General features: G+C 36.1%; 1 protein-coding gene across 2 annotated transcripts in view; it reads left to right on the top strand.

Annotated features, from left to right (window-relative positions):
- Positions 1-696: 696 nt before the first annotated feature.
- The window catches only part of LOC106081341 (uncharacterized), a 97,489-nt gene continuing 76,184 nt past the window's right edge, over positions 697-22,001 (top strand). For both annotated transcript variants that reach the window (XM_013243228.2, XM_059368827.1), the window contains exon 1: positions 697-1,270. In XM_013243228.2, the coding sequence (XP_013098682.2) occupies positions 1,009-1,270 (262 nt within the window). In that variant the 5' untranslated portion in view covers positions 697-1,008. The remainder of the gene's footprint in view (positions 1,271-22,001) is intronic.

Below are 22,001 nucleotides of genomic sequence, written 5' to 3'. Positions count from 1 at the left end.
TGTAACTGGTACAACTGTTAAGGGATCTCTTCCAAATTGCATACATTTTTGGTAAAAAAGCGAATTTTATGTAAGGTTAGATCCGGATCATACTCAGATGTTAAGGGGTCCACTATAACGTCGCAAATGGTTAGTAAATGCACATTTCTGGGCTCAAACCCTTGAATCGCAAATTTATGAACTCAAGACTTCTTATGGGGAGATCGGTATAAAGGGTGCTATATCAAAATATAAGCCAACTTTGAACTTAAGGCTGTGATTCCAACAAACACACGGACGGACATGTCCAGATCGTCTATAACTCTAACGGTCTAGTATGTATACTTTGTAGGGTTGAAAAAATATTTTTTGATGGGTTGCAAATGGAATGGTCAAATTGCCTACCTTATTTTAGCTTGTTGAACATTTGGTAGGTTTTGGTCGGGTTTGGTTGAATTTTTCTAAAATTTTGGTAGGAAATAATTTTCTTCAGTGGCAACACTAGTTCTTACCCCTTGCTTTTATTACATAAACAGTTACAGTTTCTTGAATTTTGGTAGGAAATAATTTTCTTCAGTGGCAACACTGATTCTTACCCCTTGCTTTTATTACATAAACAGTTACACAAATCATTCTCTTATGTATTCTCGTACTAATTAAAAATATTCTAATCCATCCATTAATTATTGTTTTGTTCTCTTGTTTCCTTGCAGGTTAAATAAAAAAGTGCCCGTCAAATGAAAAATTTTTATAAAAAGTTTTAAGTTTTGTTCAAGTAGGTAATTGAGAAAATAATGAGAATATTACAAATCACAATAATATCTGCCTGATTTTATGCAAGAAAATTTAATTCCGAAAGCGATTTTGTTTGAAAAAGTGCTCCACAAAAGTATAGTGAATAAGCAGTATTATTGTATTAAATAAAATTAAAGAAATTGTTGGCGTTAAATATTCAACGCAAAAGCCGATTGGTGCGACGACGAGTAGGCAGACAAACAAAAATTTGAAAAAGGTTGAGCAATAGAAAACATGGCTGTAAGTAATGACCAGCATATAGATCCACAGTTGTGGCCACACCACTTGCAAAGACGCTTTCGACATCAGCAACAACACGGTAGCCAAAATCAACAAATTCGGCCACAACTTAGTTGGCTAACAATTTTGGCCGTTTGCTGCAGCTTACTGCACATTACCTCAGCTCATGTGGCGCTAACATATCCACCTGCACGTCAATACGACTTGGATTTTTTGGATAATGCTCGTACCAAGGGGCCATGTGGTATGCCGAAAGGTAAGTGTTTCGATTACCTTAAATGCTTTTGAATGTAATCAAAATTTTTTTAATTTCGATCGGTAAGAAGTAGTTGACAATTGGAATTGGATTGGAATTTAATACATCACGCTTTCGGAATCTCCTTCATGAATCTTTAGAACCTTACATTTTGCGTTGTGAATCAGCGAGCACAAAACAAGTTCAACATTACTGAAAGCCGTTACCATTTTTACATTTTAGACAACGCAGAAGATACTACATGAAATTTAAAATGTGACACTATTGGAAAATGCTATTTTGATGCACTTTCAGAAAATTGAAACCGTTTGGATAGTAATTTGGATACGAATAGTACCATATCCAATTTTGACTGTACTGGTACTAAATAACGTATCATTTTTGCAGATAATCAAAGGAAATGAAACTTTAATTAGTGCGTTACCTTTAAAAACAAGAATGGGAAGCAAAAGTTGGCCGTTGCCAACTCTACGACCATCCTATACGCATAATTTGGGCGATGTCGCTATATCTAAATCTGAAACGATTTCAGATTGCAGAGGTTTTCAGTGGGTAAGAAAATATTTGACATTAAATTTTCTCTCTCTCGCTCTATACTTGAAAATCAGGTGATATAAACTGAAGCTATGTCGAAATTTCATCCGATTTTGATGAAATTCCGCGGAGATTTACAGATAAGTAAACAATCAATCCTTACCGAATTCTGTTTGGATACAAATTTTAATTAATACTTCCTTATATATAAACGGGCTGCATATATTTTTGAGGAAGTCGCTTGAGGAAGTCTAGAACAAAAGCTCTAGAAGTTAAGCTGTATCTAAGCCGATTTCTGTGAATTTCACCAGGAATCTCAGAGTCACAAAAGAACCTTTTGTTCCAAGCTTTGCGAGAAATCTACCGTTGAGAAGTGACCGCATTACTTTGAACAAGTTAAAAAGACAATAACTTCGACCGGGTCGAACTTTGGATAGCCCCCATCTCGGGTATATATATTGTAGATACATCCAAATGTAGATCGATCTGAACCATATAGTACACGGATGTCGAAAAGCCTAACAAAAGTCACTCTGTCGAATTTCTGCGGAATCGGATAATAAATGCGCCTTATATGAGCCGATCGGTCTTATATGGGCAAATCGGTCTATATGGGGGCACATCTTCAAACTTAAAATGGCTATGGACAAAAAAAAGGAATTGTGCAAAGTTTCATCTCAATATCTCTATTCTTAAAGACTGTAGCGTTATTTCAACAAACAGACTGGCAGACGGACGGACATGGCTAGATCGTCTTAGATTTTTACGACAATCAAGAATATATATACTTTATCGGAAATGGATATTTCGATGTGTTGCAAACAGAATGACAAAATAAATATACACCCATCCTTCGGTCGTGGGTATAAAAATTAAGGGAATCCAAATTTCGTATGTAACGGTTTATAAATAAGCACATTATTGCAATATTAGTTTAAATCAGTGACGTCCTGCCCTTTGCGGTAGCGTTGATGGCAAGTCATATGTATTCTTATTCTATTTGTCTCAATCGTTGTTGAGGCAGCAATTAATGAATATGGGCAGGGGTTAGTATACATATCGTTTTTCTGTTTTTATAACCACCACCATAGGATGGGGTTGTACTAATCTAGTCATTCCGTTTCTAACACCTCGAAATGTTAGTTTAAGACCCCATAAAGTATATATAATCTTGATCGTCTCGTCATTCTGAATCGATCTAGCCATGCCCGTCCTTCCGCACGACATCACGAAAGAGGTCGATACTAAGTATCGATGTAGGTCGTTGGGGATGGTAAATGGGCCATATCGTTTCAGATTTAGATATAGCTCCCATATAAAGCGATCTCCCGATCTCTCCTCTAGAAGCCGCAATTTTGGCCCGATTTGGCTGAAATTTTGCATGTAGTGTTTTGTTATGAATTTCAACAACTGTGCCAAGAACGGTCCAAATCGGTCTATAACCTGGTATAACTCCCATATAAACCGATCGCTCGATTTGACTTCCTGAGCCTTTACAAACCGCAACTTTTGGCTGAAATTTTCCATGTAGTGTTTTGTTATGACTTCCAACAATTGTGCAAAGTATGGTTCAAATCGATCTATAACCTGATATAGCTTCCATATAAACCGATCTCCCGATATGACTTCCTGAACCCCCGGAAGCCGCATTTTTTGCAGAATTCATGGTGGTGGGTTCCCAAGACTAGCCCCGGCCGAAATTAGCACGCTTTTACTTGTTATTTTTAAAATAATAATTTTTATTGATTAAAAGCGAAGAAAGTATAAAAGTATTTAAATGTTCTTATTTTATGTTTATTTTACCATAACACAAATTATTATTTTTTCAAAATGAGGTTTTTTGTTTACTTCGGAAGACAAATGTCTAATACACATTGCCTCCAAATTTCAAGTGGATCCAATTGCTAATAACAGATTTATGACGATAAAAAAAACAAGTGAAGTCTATTCTTTATGTTGCAAAAAATAGCAAAAATCGTGCTTCTCTGATCATCGGATAAATATCGTCATACATTCTGTATGACTGTCCTTTCTAGTTAAAACTGAGTGGAATACATAAATAATGATGAAGCAGACCACGAAGGGCCTTAATAACTCCCTTATGTTAGCATGTCCTACCTTATATATAACTAGTTTCATTCGTCTACTTTACACCAATCCAAATTTCATTAGGATACCTCTTTCTTAACTCGAGCTAGATTTTTCTAAGGCAGTTCTATTCTTGACTATATTTCTACCCATTGGTCGTTAATGGGTAAAATCCTGCCCATATTCGTCCGTCCGTTTGGAAGATAGCCGAAATCACGAGAGCGTTCGAACGTATGAGGTTATCCGCTTGAAATTTTTCATAGATAGTACTTATTGATGTAGGTCGTTAGCTGTTGCAAATAGGTTATTTGGTCCATATTGATTTGATTTTATACTACTTTAAAAAAAATTAAAATACTAAAAAAATGTTGCGTTTTTCGTTTCTAAATATGGACTTTCAAGCTGTTTGAAAATTTAGCTTATTCAAAAGACGGGTACGAATTTTTTATATTTTTATGCCACTATTTTTATACCGCCACTACTCTGGTACCAGGAAGAGAGATAGGCCTATTAACAAGCATCGACTCAGAATCACTTTCTGATTAGATTTAGCCATGTCCATCTGTCTGTCCTTATGTCTTTTGTTTTCAAATTGGAAGAAATCGGTTCAGATTTGGATATAACTCCCATACATGTACTCGTATATATTCGTCCAATTTGAACTGGTACTGCTATTTCATAGAAGTATGTGCGGATTTGGATACAGTTCCGATGTATATGTGTCGCCAGATTTTTACTTCTAAAGCCTTCGCAAGAGCATTTGTCAACCTATACTCTGCATGTTCCTCTATGACTCCTAAAATATGTACAATTTTAGAAAGAACATTAGAAAGTTTAAACACATGAAATTTTCCTGACTGAATAGGATAGACTCAAGTTATTACTTTGATGACCGCTTGATTGAGTAAGTAATCACTATGAATGATCTTGAAATCCTTTTAGATCACCGACTGGACTTCCGAGAACACATTTCTCTTATTATTAATAAAGCATATAGAAGTTTGGGCTTTATTAAACGATTCATTACAAATTCTCAGATCCATTCGCTACAAAACATTAATATTTTTCTTTTTTACGTTGCATATTAGAGTATGGGTCTATAATATGGGATCCAGCTTATATTATTCATTCTAATCGAATTGAAGCTCTTCAAAAACCAATTTTAATTTACCAAGAAAAATTTCCCTTAAAATTTTGACTATTTTAATTTTTAGTTTTGTGTTTTTCAATACAAGCTCGGAGTCTTTATATTTTTATACGCTCCACCATAGGATGAGCGTATACTAATTTCGTCATTCCGTTTGTAACACATCGTAATATAGATGTGGGATTGTCTTATTAGTGTAGGTCAGTTGGGATTGTAAATGGGCCATATCGGTCCATATCGGTTTTGATATTGCTGTCATATAAACCGCTATCCGATTTTGACTTCTTGAGCCTCTTTATGGCGCAATTTTCTTCCGATCAGGCTTAAATCTTGTATAAGGTGTTTTACTATGACTTATAATCAAGTATAGTTCGAATCGGTTCACAAACTGATATATCTGGCCCGATTCGGTCTATAATCTGATATATCTTCATATTATACAATTTTTATCCATTATCCTTTGTTTGCCTAGAAATAGATACCGTGCAAAGAACTTGACAAATGCGATCCATGGTGAAGGGTATATATAGATTCGGATCGGCCGAACTAATCACTCTTTTACTTGTTTTATTTAATTTATTCGGATAATACTTGCGCCCTCTAGAAGCGCAAGAAGTCAAGACCCAAGATCGGTTTATATGGCCAGCTACATCAAAAGATGGACCGACTTGGCTTATTTACAATTACAACTCCCACCGACCTACACTAATAAGAAGTATTTGCGCAAAATACCTGGTTGTTTTGCTGAACAGGAAATTGAACTTCAAACCCAACATTGTGGAAAGGATAAGAAAGGCACTACTTGCCCGATAACACTGCAAGAGGGCTATTAGCAACAGTTTAGGGTTAGGTTAGGTTTAAGTGGCAGTCTGCCATCAGACTCACATAGACGTCCTTTGTGATACCACAGGAACAGAAGATAGAAGATGCCTTCTAGTTCCTACCGTTGAAACATCCAGATCGCTTTAAAAAGCCCAGTAACGTGACAATGTTCACATCCACTAAATCAGACTGTTTCTCAAAGAAATAAAAACCTAAAGTGGAAGTCCTTCTGACTGCTAGTGCGGGACACACACACAGAAGGTGTTCTACAGTCTCTTCTCTTTCGATGTGCTCACAGCTTCTGCAAAAGTCGTTGCAGGCAATCTTCAGTCTGTCAGCATGTTTTCCGATTAGACAGTTACCTGTCAAGACGGACACAATGACTGAGACGCCTGTTCTAGCCAATGACAACAAAGCAGTAGACCTCTTCAAGTCTAGATTAGACCACATAGTTTTGGAATGCTCACAGTCCCCTCTTTGTGACCTTCTATCATTCGTTGTCCTGCAGGCCTGGTCCTGAAAACTTAGCTTACATGTCGCTAGAGGCATACCCACAGATTCCAGTATCCCTGGAATGTGTAGGGTGGGTAGTCTAGATTAGGCCACATAGTTTTGGATTGCTCACAGCTCTCTCTTTGTGACCATCTCTCATTCCTTGTCATTTGGGTCCTGAAAACTTAGCTTACATGTCGCTAGAGGCATACCCACACATTCCAATATCCCTGGAATGTGAAGGGTAGTTCCTAGTGTCGCAAACTCATCTGCATTACAATTCCCTGAGATATATCTGTGGCCCGGCACCCAGAACAGGTGAATTTTGAAATGTTCAGCCATCTCGTTGAGAGATTTGCGACAGTCGAGGGCGGTTTTTGTGTTCAGAAATACGTTCTCCAGGGATTAAATGGCTGCTGCCTGGCTGTCTGAGAAGATATTTATGCCAATCGTCGTAATGACATTATATATTAGCCATTTCACAACTTCCTTAATTGCAAGGATCTTTGGTTGACACATAGTTTAGGGTTAAAACCACGTGCCATGCATTGGGTATACACTGCTGTTGTTAGATCTTTAATGCTACATGGTGTTGTAGTCCGGGGGACTGGCACTTCAGCCTGATCCAAAGGATGACTTGTTTTGAGCATCATAACTGCACTGGGGACGGCACCATCTGAAGCACTATATTTAGTAGATATATCTGTAGTTATAATTTCATAGCGGTGATTGGTATAATTTTTTTCAGATAGTCAGGCAGCCATCAAATCTCTGGGGAACATATTTCTTGATTCACAAACCGCCCTCATTTGTGAATCATCTCTCAACGAGATGACTGAACAGTTCTGGGTGCCGAAGCACAGAGGTATCCAAGGTGTATGTTACACATTTCAGAGGAACTGAAGTTATATACGTAGAGTTATAGACTTTAATATCAGATGAGGACTCAACACCCAATTACCTTTCATTTCAGACCCACATTGTCCCAATCGGTCAACTGTCGATTTTTTGACATTGGATTCGTGTTCTACTTTCAAAGACCTTGGATTTGAGTCAGATTTTGTATCTCTTCTTATGAAGAGGCGACCCCAGGCATTTAGAGCCAATCTTTGGGATGGGGCGTTTACTCAGTTTGCTTGAACCCAATTTTTTTTGACAAATTCGTGATTTTGGTTACCATAAGATACCGCTTAAGTCAATTCGGATACAAATCAAGCTTATGAAAAATTATGAAGAGCGGACAATCCTTTCCTATGTTATATTCGTTAAATTATTGAGCTATTTAGCCATAATTTGGACGTTAGCATTGAATACATATTAAGTCTATTGGGTGCTAAAGAAGTCAAATCGTTGGATTGAGTTCACATATCTCTGTGGACCATATACAAGTAAAAATTTTACATTGCACAATTTCATTTTAATATCGAAAATGCCGTAGTTTTTCGTTGACTGCATTGAATTCGATTAAGCTTCTCTTGCAAATCCAATTTAACTTTAACTACAGAGGCCACTCCGTGGCACGGGTATATCAAAAGAAACTGGGTTAAAATTGAGCACCACATCAATATCGTCGGTCGTAATAATTGCCGTTTGTCTATTATATTGGTCTGTATCTCTGTGCATTGTGTGCGTTTTGGCTAAAGCCGAGTGGCCTGCACTTCCAATCGTATAGAAGAATGTAACGTAAAATGCATTTTCGGTAGGCAAAAATCTTGCCTGTCTCTTTCCGTTGTTCTTTTTGCATTATTTTTCCATTAAAAAAATCGTGGGAAATTTAACGGGTTTTATTTTCGTTCGAAAAGAGTCGAAACTGTAGCAGCAATGATTGCCATTGTCAGCAATTCGCCATAGAAAAATTAAATGTTCCCATTGTTTATGGTTGTGGTTTCAGTTCAGCGTAGCTGAGTTTCTGTCCAAGCAAGACTAATCGCTGTTGTATTTCTGCTATGACAACAAAGTCTTGTAACTGGGTCAAGCAACCTTCATTTACTCCAAATAGTTTGTGAAAGAAATTGTACATTTTTCAATTACCATAGATATAAAACGGTATACATACAGGGTGGCTGATGAATATTGCTACAATGATGAATATTGCTACATTTTTTTTTCGGTGTATGGAATACATTTTTCTTTTATTCATGTTAAATTAAATTATTAAATTAATTATTAAATTATTATTAATTAAATTAATTAATTAAATTAATTATTAAATTATTATTATTAAATAGAAAAAAAGTTATTACATTTTTTTTTGGTAGCGGCTTTCATCAGCCACCCTGTACATTGGTTATAGAGTATTGAATTTAATAACCTCTCAATAAATTAATCTGAATGCCAAGATTATCAATATGGCAAGTACAAATGCGATAACAAGATAGCTATGCATTCTATCCTCACACAATATTATAATCTTTTAAATATGAAACTCCTTGGCGCTAAACAGCCAAACAGAGAGGTTATGAAGAGTAGATCACATCCGATACCACTGGTCAACACGACTTTTGTTTCCTCAGATTTTTTTAATGCAGCTATTTTATTTCGTTATTTCCAAATTAGCCAACAGTTGTTTTTGAGTAAAAGCTTAGAGTTATAATGTACGACTTTCACTCAGATTTTCGTTATTTTTGAAAATCAAAAATATTTTATTGTTGTTTTTCGTAAAAAATTTATTATTGTTGAATTTCCAAAGATTTGGAAAAAAATGCGATTAAGCAGTTCTTTAAAATTACGTCATTAGGGCTAGTCATAGGTCACAGTCTTGAAGTTCGTAGCTCCTAGATTTGGCGGGAACCTCTGATACATCACCAACCATCTCTTAATTTTATTGGTCATGGGTGTGTAGCGGATATACCACTAATTACTGAAATACACACCCATGGCTAGTCCTGACAACGTAATTCTTTTATAAAGAAACGCTTATTGCAACTTTAAAAATATCCGATATAGTTTTTTATACTTTTGTGCATCACGGCCACATGAGGATCCGTCTGAGTATTGAACAGTAGGTGAACTTTCGATTCACCATCCACTAGACCACAATAACATATGCCATAATATGTTCAAATGGCCAATGGCTCTCTTGCAGGTGTATAGGGCAAGAGTTGCCTTTCTTGCTCTTTTCAAAATATTGGATTTGTATTTAAATTTCTTGTCCAGCAAAACACCCATGCATTTTTCGTTTTCAGTAAATGGAACATTTTCTCTTTCCAAGGAGACGCCCAGAACACTTTCGGTACTATATCTCTAAGAGTGTTGGGAAACTTTCCCCTAGCCGCAATAGCCACGTCATCTGCATATGCGACCACTTTTACACTATTTTCTGACAGTGACAATAATGCATTGCCAATGGCCATATTCCAAAGTAGAGGAGACAGCACGTCACCTTGAGGAGTTGCTCTGCCACAATCCCAAGCCTGTCGTAATGCATATGTTATGTTAGTAGGTTAGTTATTAATAAACATTCATACGTTAGTATTGTTGCTTAGAAACTCCAGCTCCCTCATGATGAACGTCGATTTTACATTATTGAAAGCCACTTCAATGTCAAGAAATGCTTCCATTGTATATTCCTTGACATCGAGAAAACACTCTATGTAGGCCACTAGATCGTGAAGGGCTGTTTCAGTGGGCTTTTTTTACTGCTATGCTGCTGCCTAGCTAGGTGATCTGCACCCCTGCTTTCGGAATGAAAATGACCTTTGTATATCTCCATTCCACAGGTATGTACGACATGTACGCTACAGCTATGAGTGCCACACAGGCTGTAACTTTGAGGTCCGATCTGTGTGGCGTTCGAGAAGCTTAGCTGCGAGCTACCGGGCGTGTCCTCAGGTTACGGCTAGTGGAATGCTACATACGGAGTAGCTGTAACGGCAGTCGTGGACAATCAGCGGTATCAAGTGGAGAGTTTCAGTGAGAGGCTGGGCGACACCGGCACTTGCACAAATATAGAGTACTTATGATGCTCGATATGACAAGACGAGTTATTGGCGGCTCTCGCGGCGATCGGTCCTTTGGACCTGAACAAGCTGGCTCATCTACAGTAGATTGATCAGGATCGCCACCTCCACATGCAAATGTGGCTGGAACAACATGCTAATACAAACAGAGATTATCTTCATAAGCCAAGGAGCTAGTCTATCGGATATAGCTTGTAATTCAACCGGTAATACATCATTAGGGCCGGGCGACTTAAAGGAGTTGAAACTTTTTATCGCCAAAAGGACTTTTGACTCAGACACCATTTCCCCAACAGCCGCAGTTGGGGAGTTGTCCGTTGGAGAGTTTCCCGGTAAATTTGTAACAACGAGTAGTTCTAGTGTTTTATTACTACTACTAGGCGGTCGCTATTTCCCCCTTGGTTTAACTCTAGGACATGCTGATATATTGGTTGCCCAAAAAGTAATTGCGGATTTTTTAAATGAAAGTAAATGCATTTTTAATAAAACTTAGAATTAACTTTAATCAAATATACTTTTTTACACTTTTTTCTAAAGCAAGCTAAAAGTAACAACTGATAACTGACAGAAGAAAGAATGCAATTACAGAGTCACAAGCTGTGAAAAAATTTTTCAACGCCGACTATATGAAAAATCCGCAACTACTTTTTGGGCAACCCAATAAAAGAGTCATTCAGGTTCTTCGTGATCCACTCGACCATTATGTCTATGTCCTCAGCAGTTTCCACTTTCCTTTCAGGTCTAAAAGGGATAGTCCTCCGCTATCGTGGTTTACTCAGACGGACCGACAGGGGGACAGACGGACACGGCTAAATCGAAGACGATCAACAATGTGTACATTTTTTGGTGTCGCAGATCAATATTTGGGAGCCATCGTTGTGCATAGGTTAGCAAGTCCGTCTACCGTGCCAAAACGCCATAGTTTAAATTCCGCCGGCGTATCACTGCAAAGTGATACCTCTTTGCAGTTCGGACTCGGCATAAAACAGGAGATCCACTTAACATTGATCTTAAATTTAAATCGATCAATTCGTATTGTAAGAAGTTAGTTTCCCTCTGATTTGTTCTATAACGGTATGTTTGGGAAATACTGAACCACACACAGGTCAATATTTCGAGGTGTTGCAAATGACAACTGACTAGATTAGTATACCCCCCTGGTATGGTGGTTGTTATAACAAGAGCTGTGGGAGAACACTGTTGGCGGGTTTGGAAATAACGCGTCAATTTGAGTTACAAACATAAAAATTTTCTGAGGAAAAAACCAATTATTTTAATTTTGTTGGTCAGTGCTATGAATGTACAGAGGTCATGTTCATGGGGAAGTTTAGTTTCTATGGAAAATTTCTGACGCATCATAAATCATATTGTCTAGGGATGTTAGGAAGCAACTTCAAAAAGAGAGCGTACACATTTTCAAGTCGAGAGGCGCGTATTAGGACTTTATTTTAGATACATGTTTTCTTTGGAGAATTTTATTTAGTTGACGGGTTTGCTATACGATTTAAAGAAAAATCAACCCATCAGTCCTAATGTATTTCGCTTTAAAGAGGCCTGTTTGTCCGTCAATCGAAAGCACGCAAACTATTGAACGACAAATGTTTAGCACTTTAAGTTGTGTATAATGAAATCCAATTAGTGTAAATCGATTGGCAACTAAACGGACCAAATCCGTCCATTTGTATACTCTTTACAGTGAAACATTTCTTTTTAATTTTTTTGGTCCATGAAAATGGAATGAAAATATTTGTCGTGGCAAGAGAAAAATATGCTGCGTATTGCATAATTTTATTACTATTATATGTGTTAAGGACTTAATCCAAATAATTTTGCAATGCTTTTGGGGCTTAATGTTGCACTAATTTTGAAAGCCAACCATAATTATGAACATTACCGTGAATTGCTACTCATCAAAATATTGACTGGACTTATTATCATTGTCCGGTGAAAAGACAACTGAACTGAGTCAATTCGGTTTATTTGTTAATTATTTTAACACTTTACTTCGGCCTGTGATGGCATGTTCGTTCGGTTGTGAGCTGTTGTATCGGCCGTCAGAGAAGAATGTGGCTGCCACAGACATTCCAATGGCTTTTGTTTGCTCACAAATAATAAGTAAAATTTGTCTTTTGGTTCATTTGAAATGCTTTAGACAAAAAAAGGCATGAAAGTAAACTAGGCAGCAAAGCAAACGTTGCACAACATCAACAAAATCTTAAAAAGCTAAAAGAAAATAAACATTAATACAAAAGATGGTTCCAAACAATAGAGTTAGAGATGATGTAGTCGAAAATAAAATCATGTTTATTCAATTCATCGTGGAATGTTGTGGTAGACACGTTGACTTCCAACTTTATGATATGATCCCAAGATGGCTAGTTTTCACGTAAAGCATAACCCCATCTTATCCAAAATCTTTTATTGGAGCAAAGTTTATGGTTTACCATTTATGTATAATGCTTCCTAGCAATGTTTATTCAAAATTTAATTTTTCTTCGACAAATAAGTGACATTAAAAAAATATTTTTGTATAAAAGCGGAAACTAATTTTTTAGAAAGCGTCCTTTGTGAAGGACGATGTAAAGGGAGTGCATAGACTGTCTACCTGCTTCATGTTTATTATAATTTGCACCAGCATTTTGTTAGGATTTGTTTCCATCAGCTGGACGTAAACAGAAAAAAAAAATCAGTTTCAATTAAGAAATTAATTGATCCAATTAAGTTTTTTATTGAAACTGCTTCAATCACGAAAATGATCATATGTCGATCATAGTTTTTGAGAATGATATTTGACAAAATTTTCAATTAAAAAAATTGCATATTCAACAAAATTTTTGAAATCTTCAATCAATTTTTTAATCGATCCAATTAAAAAAGTGATTGGAATTTTCGAAATTAAAATTTTAATTGAAAATATGCAAATTTTATATAAAATTTTTCTCGAAAAGCGTGTTATATAGTACACAACCTCGATTTCTATGCAACATGGTTCACATATGTAAACCTCCTTAAACACGAATTTGAGGTTTATGTTTGGGTCCATGATCACTCTTTAGAAACAAAAGACCTCCGAGGGTCTTTCCAAAAATGAAACGGAAAATATTGTTTTCCGTTTCGTATTGTTTGTTTTTGTAACTCGATTCGTTCGCCAGCTGTTTTCATTAAACAATAACGGCGCACAGTGGGCCAAATGGCAAAAAAATTGGAAATAAGTCTACAACTTTTTATCTGTTGATTTTAGCCATACAAAATGTTCTAGACATTTGTAGAGGAGGACATAGGCTTTCAGAAAAGTGCTGTTGTTGGTCCATATCTTTAATACAGGGTGAGCTACAGGGTGTGAAAGTTGACCACTTTTGACTTCTCCAAGCTTCTGGGGGCCATAACTTTTGATCTACTCAACCGATTTACATGATTTAGGACTCTAGAGAAAGAGCTTGACAAGATCTAAAAAACTTATGCATAAAGTACCATGCCATCGTGTACTGTTAAGGAGTTATGAATTGTTTAATTTTAAAATATGAAAATTTGGCCTTGGTTTTTTTCAGTGTTTTTTAAATAACTCCGTCAATTTTAAAGCTATAAACTTCATACTTCACACAAATTATGCCAGCATATGTGTGCATAAAATACAAAAGGAATCACGTGAATATCTTTGGCGGTTTAAAAATGGCATCGTTTTCAATATGAAAAATATTTTTTTTGTCAAAAAATTGCAAAATTTTTCAAAAAAGATACTCCCATTTCCTTTAAGTTTTCGCAAACTTTGGCCGTCAAAGCATTATCATTTCTTTCCATTTTCACAAAGTCGAGGTATTAAGAAAAGTTTTAAGTGCTAATTTGGCTAATTTCGATATCAAACAACACCGTTATCTTAAGACCAAAATGGCCAATTTTTTTACTAAACTTCAAAAGTTTCTCACTGGAAAAAAAGTTCCACGGGGATTTTTTCGCTTTTTTTGAACTTAAATGAAAGCTTAAAATGTTCCCAACATTTTAAGGTATGTCTCGCCATATCCTAGCCATAAATGAGATCGTAGCGATCAAAATACTGAAAAAAGTCAATTTTCAAGTAGTGCTATATTCATTGCTAAAAAACAAGTATTACGTCACATTTTATTGCAAAGATGTTAAATAAACTTTTATTTGGTAACACTTCTTCTACAAAACACAAAAAGAATCATGGAAATATCTCTATTCTATTCCATTTTATGGAACCGGCAATAAAAAAGTCAATTTTTCAAAAAAGTCGAATTTCCCAAATTTTGTTTTTGTTGTCCTAATTGCACATGACACACTATAGCCATATTTACGCAACATACCTTATCGTAAAGGAAATTTTCATACCTTTCCAACAATGTATAAAACATTTCTCAACTCGGATTCTATCTACTCTAAAATTCATTTACACTTCATTAAACTCTATATAAAAATGTCTATTTGTGAAATGGAACCTTATATGGGGCCTACACTAAAACATTGATAGATTTGCCCAGGGTTTACAATACAAATGTGTTAGAATAAAAAAAGGTCTCCTGCCAAAGTTTAAAAAAATTGGAATAAAAATATGTGTTTTAGAGCGAAAACACTTCGCATCGGCGTGCGTTTATATGTATATTAGCTACTCCCAAAATAAAAAAGCATTTTAGTTTTGTATTATTTGATTTTATTCTCTACCAAATAATCTAAGGTATCAAAATTTAAAAGCTCTTTAATTTGAATGGCATCGGGATCGTCCTTATCTATATCGTCACATATTTTTGGTAGCCATTTAGTTCTGATGCTGTATAGTACCGGATCAGACGATAACAATAAATATTGAAGTAAATCATAATTTTGGTTAAATTTGGTGCTCTTTCGGGTATTGAAAAGCCGGAACTGTTTAACATCTCTATTACGGGATTCCTGAGCTTCTTCTGTAAGTTCTCCTAACGGAAGTATGTTGTATTCCACAATTTCCTTGCCATGATGTAAGACTTTATGTACTGTCGGTGTTAAAGCTTTCCACGAATATAAATCAGATAAAATGTTTTTTGTGTCATTACTATAAGCTTCAAATTTGGTTGAATTTATCATCTTTTTGCTATTGATTACAGCCAAAATCACTTTGAATCGTCTTAGCAAGTGTTCATCAAGACCGGTTATTTTAGATGTCGATACGGGGTCCTCAAAAAACCGCCTTGCCGAGTTGCCATCATTTGTGCTTCCGTATCCGTAAAGAGGTTTATCTATTATAAGTCCCTTTTGTTTAAACTCCAACTGGATTCGATTCTTCTCTTCCTGCCTCATTTTGTGAAGATCTTGGTTGTTTCTAGCAGAGACATCGCGGTTTCCAGGGCTAGTCCGATATTTAAGGTCATACGATAAATGCAAACAATACTCCATGAATCGAATTCTACAGTGCAGGGGCGAAATACCGAAATTGAGCGCATTTTCGTTTACTAAATTTTCATCAGACTTGTCCTCGAATTGCCCATTCTTCTTGCCACAAATATTGCATCTCCAATTGGACATAACGCCAGTTAATGCGTTTGCCACCTTTCCATCGATCATAGTGAGTTGTAGTTGAAACGAAACTTTTATATTTCTTCCCAATTGGTTTATAACAATCATGGGTAATGCAGCAATTTCTTCCTTTATTTCGTTCACCAAAGATCGTGTTGTGTTCCGGTCTTCCTTTGTATACTCAAACCGAATTGGGCGACATAAATATTTTGACCCAGGTGTTCTATTTATCCATATATCTTGAAATGCATTTTCTTTCGATGATGAAGATTGGTCCTTGTACAATCTCATTCTCAATGGTACTAATGATGCCATGAAAATTGATGCGAAGTTGGTATCTATTTCTGTTTGTTGCTTATATTCGGAAAATCCAGATGATCCATCACAACCCCATTTGCTGATCAAAACCACTTCGGAATTATTACATGTGTTCAACTGTTCTTCAGTAAAATTAGAAATAATTCTAACAGCTGTATTTTCAACAAGATCAGCAAGTTTCACTCTTGCTTTTAATTCGTCCACGTATATATTTGATGGCACCATTTTCGTCCTGGTGTTGTACAATTTATGTTTTGAGGGTAAACAACCCCATCCTTTTTCACGAAGAGCCTTCCTCATTGTTGAGTATTTGTTTCTTGAGAGGCCTAGGTTCAAAATCAGGGCCAGTGCATCTTCCTCCGTGAATTCTGTAGTCGATTTTGGAGTTGGAATACTTTCTACCATTCTCTTTACCCTTTTCGGAGATGCTAATGGTAAAACATCGACAATTCGTCCAACATTTTTTGGTTGTGTTTTTAACAATGCTGTTTTGAACGTATCTTTTATTAAATTTGGCGGATGTGCCGCCAATAGTTCCTCTTGTTTTTTCTTTTTGGTTTTCTCCGTAACTTCGTCGTATGCTTTGCTAGGCCGGCCGGGAATCAGCGGTTTAATTTCAATAAGTAGATCCGATTTCAGCCACTTCTCATACATTTTGAAAAACTTGATTTTTGCGAATGAACATTCTGGCAACCTTCTCTCAAATGATTTGTAGAATTTTTCAAGTTTGTCTAAAGCGTCTTTATTTAGCCTTATTCCATATATGTGGTCCAAAGTGTAAACAAGTTCCTTAAATGACTCCGTGTATGATTTGGAATCATTTTTGATGTCCCATACAATTTTCGAAAGAGTGGAATACTTCAGTATGACTTCCATAACTTATAAATGTCCTTTACGCCTCTACAAAATATAATGAAGAAAATTTGGATTTTGTTCAAATATTTATGCAATATATTCACAATTAATGACCCATTTCAGGTATCAGACGCAATCGTAAAAAGGGGTCCAAAGTGCCTCTTTTTACTTACTCTTCTATAATTATTTACCTGGACTCGAATTTGGTTAAAAAAAATGACAATGAATTTTTTATGGGTAGGTTTTTTCACATTCATTGATACGGTGGATTTCCTGGGAATTCGACATAGCGAAACAGGTAACATTTGTCTGCATCAAATCTTAACACAAATATATATATATATGCAGGTATATTTCTAGGTTACTTTTTATTCAAAAATCATCAGCTTACATTAAAAATAGATGTAGGTACTATACAAACGCACGCCGATGCGAAGTGTTTTCGCTCTAAAACACATATTTTTATTCCAATTTTTTTAAACTTTGGCAGGAGACCTTTTTTTATTCTAACACATTTGTATTGTAAACCCTGGGCAAATCTATCAATGTTTTAGTGTAGGCCCCATATAAGGTTCCATTTCACAAATAGACATTTTTATATAGAGTTTAATGAAGTGTAAATGAATTTTAGAGTAGATAGAATCCGAGTTGAGAAATGTTTTATACATTGTTGGAAAGGTATGAAAATTTCCTTTACGATAAGGTATGTTGCGTAAATATGGCTATAGTGTGTCATGTGCAATTAGGACAACAAAAACAAAATTTGGGAAATTCGACTTTTTTGAAAAATTGACTTTTTTATTGCCGGTTCCATAAAATGGAATAGAATAGAGATATTTCCATGATTCTTTTTGTGTTTTGTAGAAGAAGTGTTACCAAATAAAAGTTTATTTAACATCTTTGCAATAAAATGTGACGTAATACTTGTTTTTTAGCAATGAATATAGCACTACTTGAAAATTGACTTTTTTCAGTATTTTGATCGCTACGATCTCATTTATGGCTAGGATATGGCGAGACATACCTTAAAATGTTGGGAACATTTTAAGCTTTCATTTAAGTTCAAAAAAAGCGAAAAAATCCCCGTGGAACTTTTTTTCCAGTGAGAAACTTTTGAAGTTTAGTAAAAAAATTGGCCATTTTGGTCTTAAGATAACGGTGTTGTTTGATATCGAAATTAGCCAAATTAGCACTTAAAACTTTTCTTAATACCTCGACTTTGTGAAAATGGAAAGAAATGATAATGCTTTGACGGCCAAAGTTTGCGAAAACTTAAAGGAAATGGGAGTATCTTTTTTGAAAAATTTTGCAATTTTTTGACAAAAAAAATATTTTTCATATTGAAAACGATGCCATTTTTAAACCGCCAAAGATATTCACGTGATTCCTTTTGTATTTTATGCACACATATGCTGGCATAATTTGTGTGAAGTATGAAGTTTATAGCTTTAAAATTGACGGAGTTATTTAAAAAACACTGAAAAAAACCAAGGCCAAATTTTCATATTTTAAAATTAAACAATTCATAACTCCTTAACAGTACACGATGGCATGGTACTTTATGCATAAGTTTTTTAGATCTTGTCAAGCTCTTTCTCTAGAGTCCTAAATCATGTAAATCGGTTGAGTAGATCAAAAGTTATGGCCCCCAGAAGCTTGGAGAAGTCAAAAGTGGTCAACTTTGACACCCTGTAGCTCACCCTGTATTAAAGATATGGACCAACAACAGCACTTTTCTGAAAGCCTATGTCCTCCTCTACAAATGTCTAGAACATTTTGTATGGCTAAAATCAACAGATAAAAAGTTGTAGACTTATTTCCAATTTTTTTGCCATTTGGCCCACTGTGCGGCGTTAAACACTAGCTTTTTTTCTTTTTGTCATTCGATTCGTTCGTCTATTCATTAAAAACATCTGATTTTATCGAAGGAAAACAGCTGTTTTCATTAAATTGGCGAAAGAATCGTGTGACAAAAGAAAAAGAAGCTAATGTTCTACGCCGTTATTGCTTAATTGAATAAGATAAAATTTTCAATCGCATTTTACGCGTAAATTTTTTAAGATCCAATTAATAAATGATTAAATCAATTAATTTTTAATTAAAAATAAAAAAACTTCAATCACGATCGTAAATGAAAAAAGTTCAGATTTAATTAAAAAAAATGATTGAATCAATTAATTTTTTTAATGAAAATGACATAAATTCCAATCGCGATCGTAATTGAAAAAAGTTCAGATTCAATTAAAAAGATCATTGAATCAATTAATTTTTTAATTGAAAATTGCCGATCGTGATTGAGATCGTAATTGAAAAATAAATATGGATTCAGTTTAAAAATTATTGATTCAATTGATTTTTTAATTGAAAACATATTTATTTTCAATTAAACTTTTAATTGAAAAAATGTTCCTTACATTTTTTTCTTTGTACCATTGATTTTAAGTTCGTTTTCTTTGCTTTCATTTCCGTGGCACTTTGCATTTTAGACGTTTTCTAAATTTTTTCCAGTTTTATGCCCTCCACCATGGGGGGATGGGGGTGTACTAGTTCGTCATTCCGTTGGAAATACTGAACTGAGACACAACAAAGTATATAAATTCTTGATAATCTTGACATTCTAAGTCCATTTAGTCATGTCCGTCCTTCTGTCTATCGACAGACAAACGGACTGAAATAGCACATAAAATTTTGCATAAATAGTTCCTATTAGTGTATCGCAGACCTCAATAAGTCTGAAGGAATTGCATCCTACGGATTCAACAAGTTGAAACTGAAGGTATATAGAGACGGTGGGGTTGGGGAATCAAGAGACGACTCAACACTTATTACTAAAAACTTGTCTGAAGAACTATCGAACACATCCTGTGGCGGATTGCAGGAGACTAAAAATACCCCTGCCACGATCAAAACAGGAGAGGAGGAAGTCGAAACGGCACCCGACAAGCAGCCCAGTGTGGGAGGGTCATCCGGTTGAATAGGGTGGGTGGCAGCGGGGAAGGACATAATTCAAGAGATACTTCGACAGCAGTAGCTTGTCAAGCATCTAAGGAGAAATTGTCCACACCACAAGTGTCCAGTGTCCTGAGGAAGAGTGGCTCCAATTCTTTCCCAACTGCCCCTGATTGCGTAAGGAAACTCATCATGACAAGATTGAAAGAATCTTGTGACGATGAACACCTGGCAGCTTAGAAGACAAGGCTGAAGCCCTTCTGATAGCAAGAGGATTTGACGTTGTTCATAGCTAAGAACCATGGGTGTGTGGAGGAATGGTTCGTGGACTAAGAATTCCTGCATTTAAATAACTTAAGGGTACGGGCAATGGGAGACACAGAGTCTATATTCTTGCAAAGAGTATTTTAAAGCTGAATTCCTTGGTTAAGCACTGAAGATAAAGTAGTAGCCAGCCTTGAAATTTAAAAGCCTCTTTTAACGCCTTCAAGCGCCAAATTGCGGGCTGATGCCGCTTCTGCATCGAAAAAGAGCCGCATTGAAGAAAGTGTTGCTAATGCACATCACCAGATATAGGAGAGTTCGGATATAAACGAGAGGGGTGAGCTGCTTATCGAATATATTATAAGTCGCAATCTGGCGATTTGTAATAAAGGAAGGAAAACCCGACCTTTATTACCAGGAACAGGCTGGAGGTACTAGATGTTACCTTTGTATCGGAATATATATGCGGAAGTACATGCGACTGGAAAGTGTTGGAGGGGCAGCTTCTCTGATCATCGTCATATTAGCTTCAGCCTTAGCGAAAATACTTAAGAAGTGGTCCCTCGGCTGAAAAGAAGAATAGCGTATTGGTGTAAATTTCGGCAAACATTTCTGCATGACTATCCCTTCTAGACCTGAAAAGGAAGTGGAAAAAAGTCCGCTTAAGATCTACGCTATATCCACTGGTTTTGGGGAAAGTTTGGAGGAGATTGGCTTTGTATTTTGCAATTTAAGAAGGCATTTGTGGTTCGATTTTCAATTTGATGCATGACTTGGATTAGTGACGAAATTCGCAATGACTTTGCTGCATTTTGTTTGTAAAAATTTCGGACATGAATTATTTTTGGTTCCTTGAGGACACTTTTATCCACAAAATTCAAAAAGAATTATTAAGATATCTCTATTCGTGTTTTCCTAACAGTGTTAGGTACTTTAGGGATTTTTATGCTCAATCCAGCAAATTTGAAATCAATTTGAAAATCAGACTGTAAATGAAAATTTGGCAGCTCGAACAATTTTTCGAAATGCAGAGGTGACCAACTTTAAGGGCTTGTCATCTAGGATAGCATCGCAGCTTTGACCATTTAAATTCTTTTTTTTTTTCGTTTCTACCCTACAGTGTGTTGTATATACCTGTGGGATGGAAGGAAACAAAGGGATTTTTTATATTCCAAAAGCAGGAAAACCTTACCATACAAAGTCAACAGTTTTTGGTCCCATTAGCCTTTCATCCTTTATGCTCAAGACTCTAGAGAGGTTGATAGAAGCATATCTTTGGGCAAAGAAGTCCACAGGAGCAGCCCTCCACGACCTAGTCGCCTACATAGAGGGTTCTCTCGCTATCAATGAATATACAATGATAGCATAGCAGAAAGACCTACGTGCGACAGTGGGCTACCGAAAGTGGTTCAGTCCAGCTGGAGATATAAGTTACCTACAGTAGCCGGATCCAGAAGATGGCAACAGCACTGAGGACGACTCAATTCTATGCACTGAATTTAATGCTACGCCTAATGCCGCTGGACAAATTACACCAACCCGTGAGGTTAAAGGAGCTTTCTCTGTGGTCATGCTTCGACAACAGACACTGCGTTATCCTTGGTATTATGCCGGATGTTTCAGACAGTTCCAGGATTACGTATTGCCTGAGCCGCCTTTTGATAAAAAGTACTGCGCCACTTTTCCTGATAGAAGCGATTGGAACTACGATATCCCTGGTAATAGAAGTTACATAGATTTCTATACGGATTGTTCGAATCTAGACGACCATGTGGGCTTTGGGGTCATATCGATAAGG

The sequence above is a fragment of the Stomoxys calcitrans genome, chromosome 5, assembly GCF_963082655.1.
Source record: "Stomoxys calcitrans chromosome 5, idStoCalc2.1, whole genome shotgun sequence".
Lineage (NCBI taxonomy): Eukaryota > Metazoa > Arthropoda > Insecta > Diptera > Muscidae > Stomoxys > Stomoxys calcitrans.
Note: the sequence above shows the minus strand (reverse complement) of the source record. Positions and strands in the feature narration are given on the sequence as shown.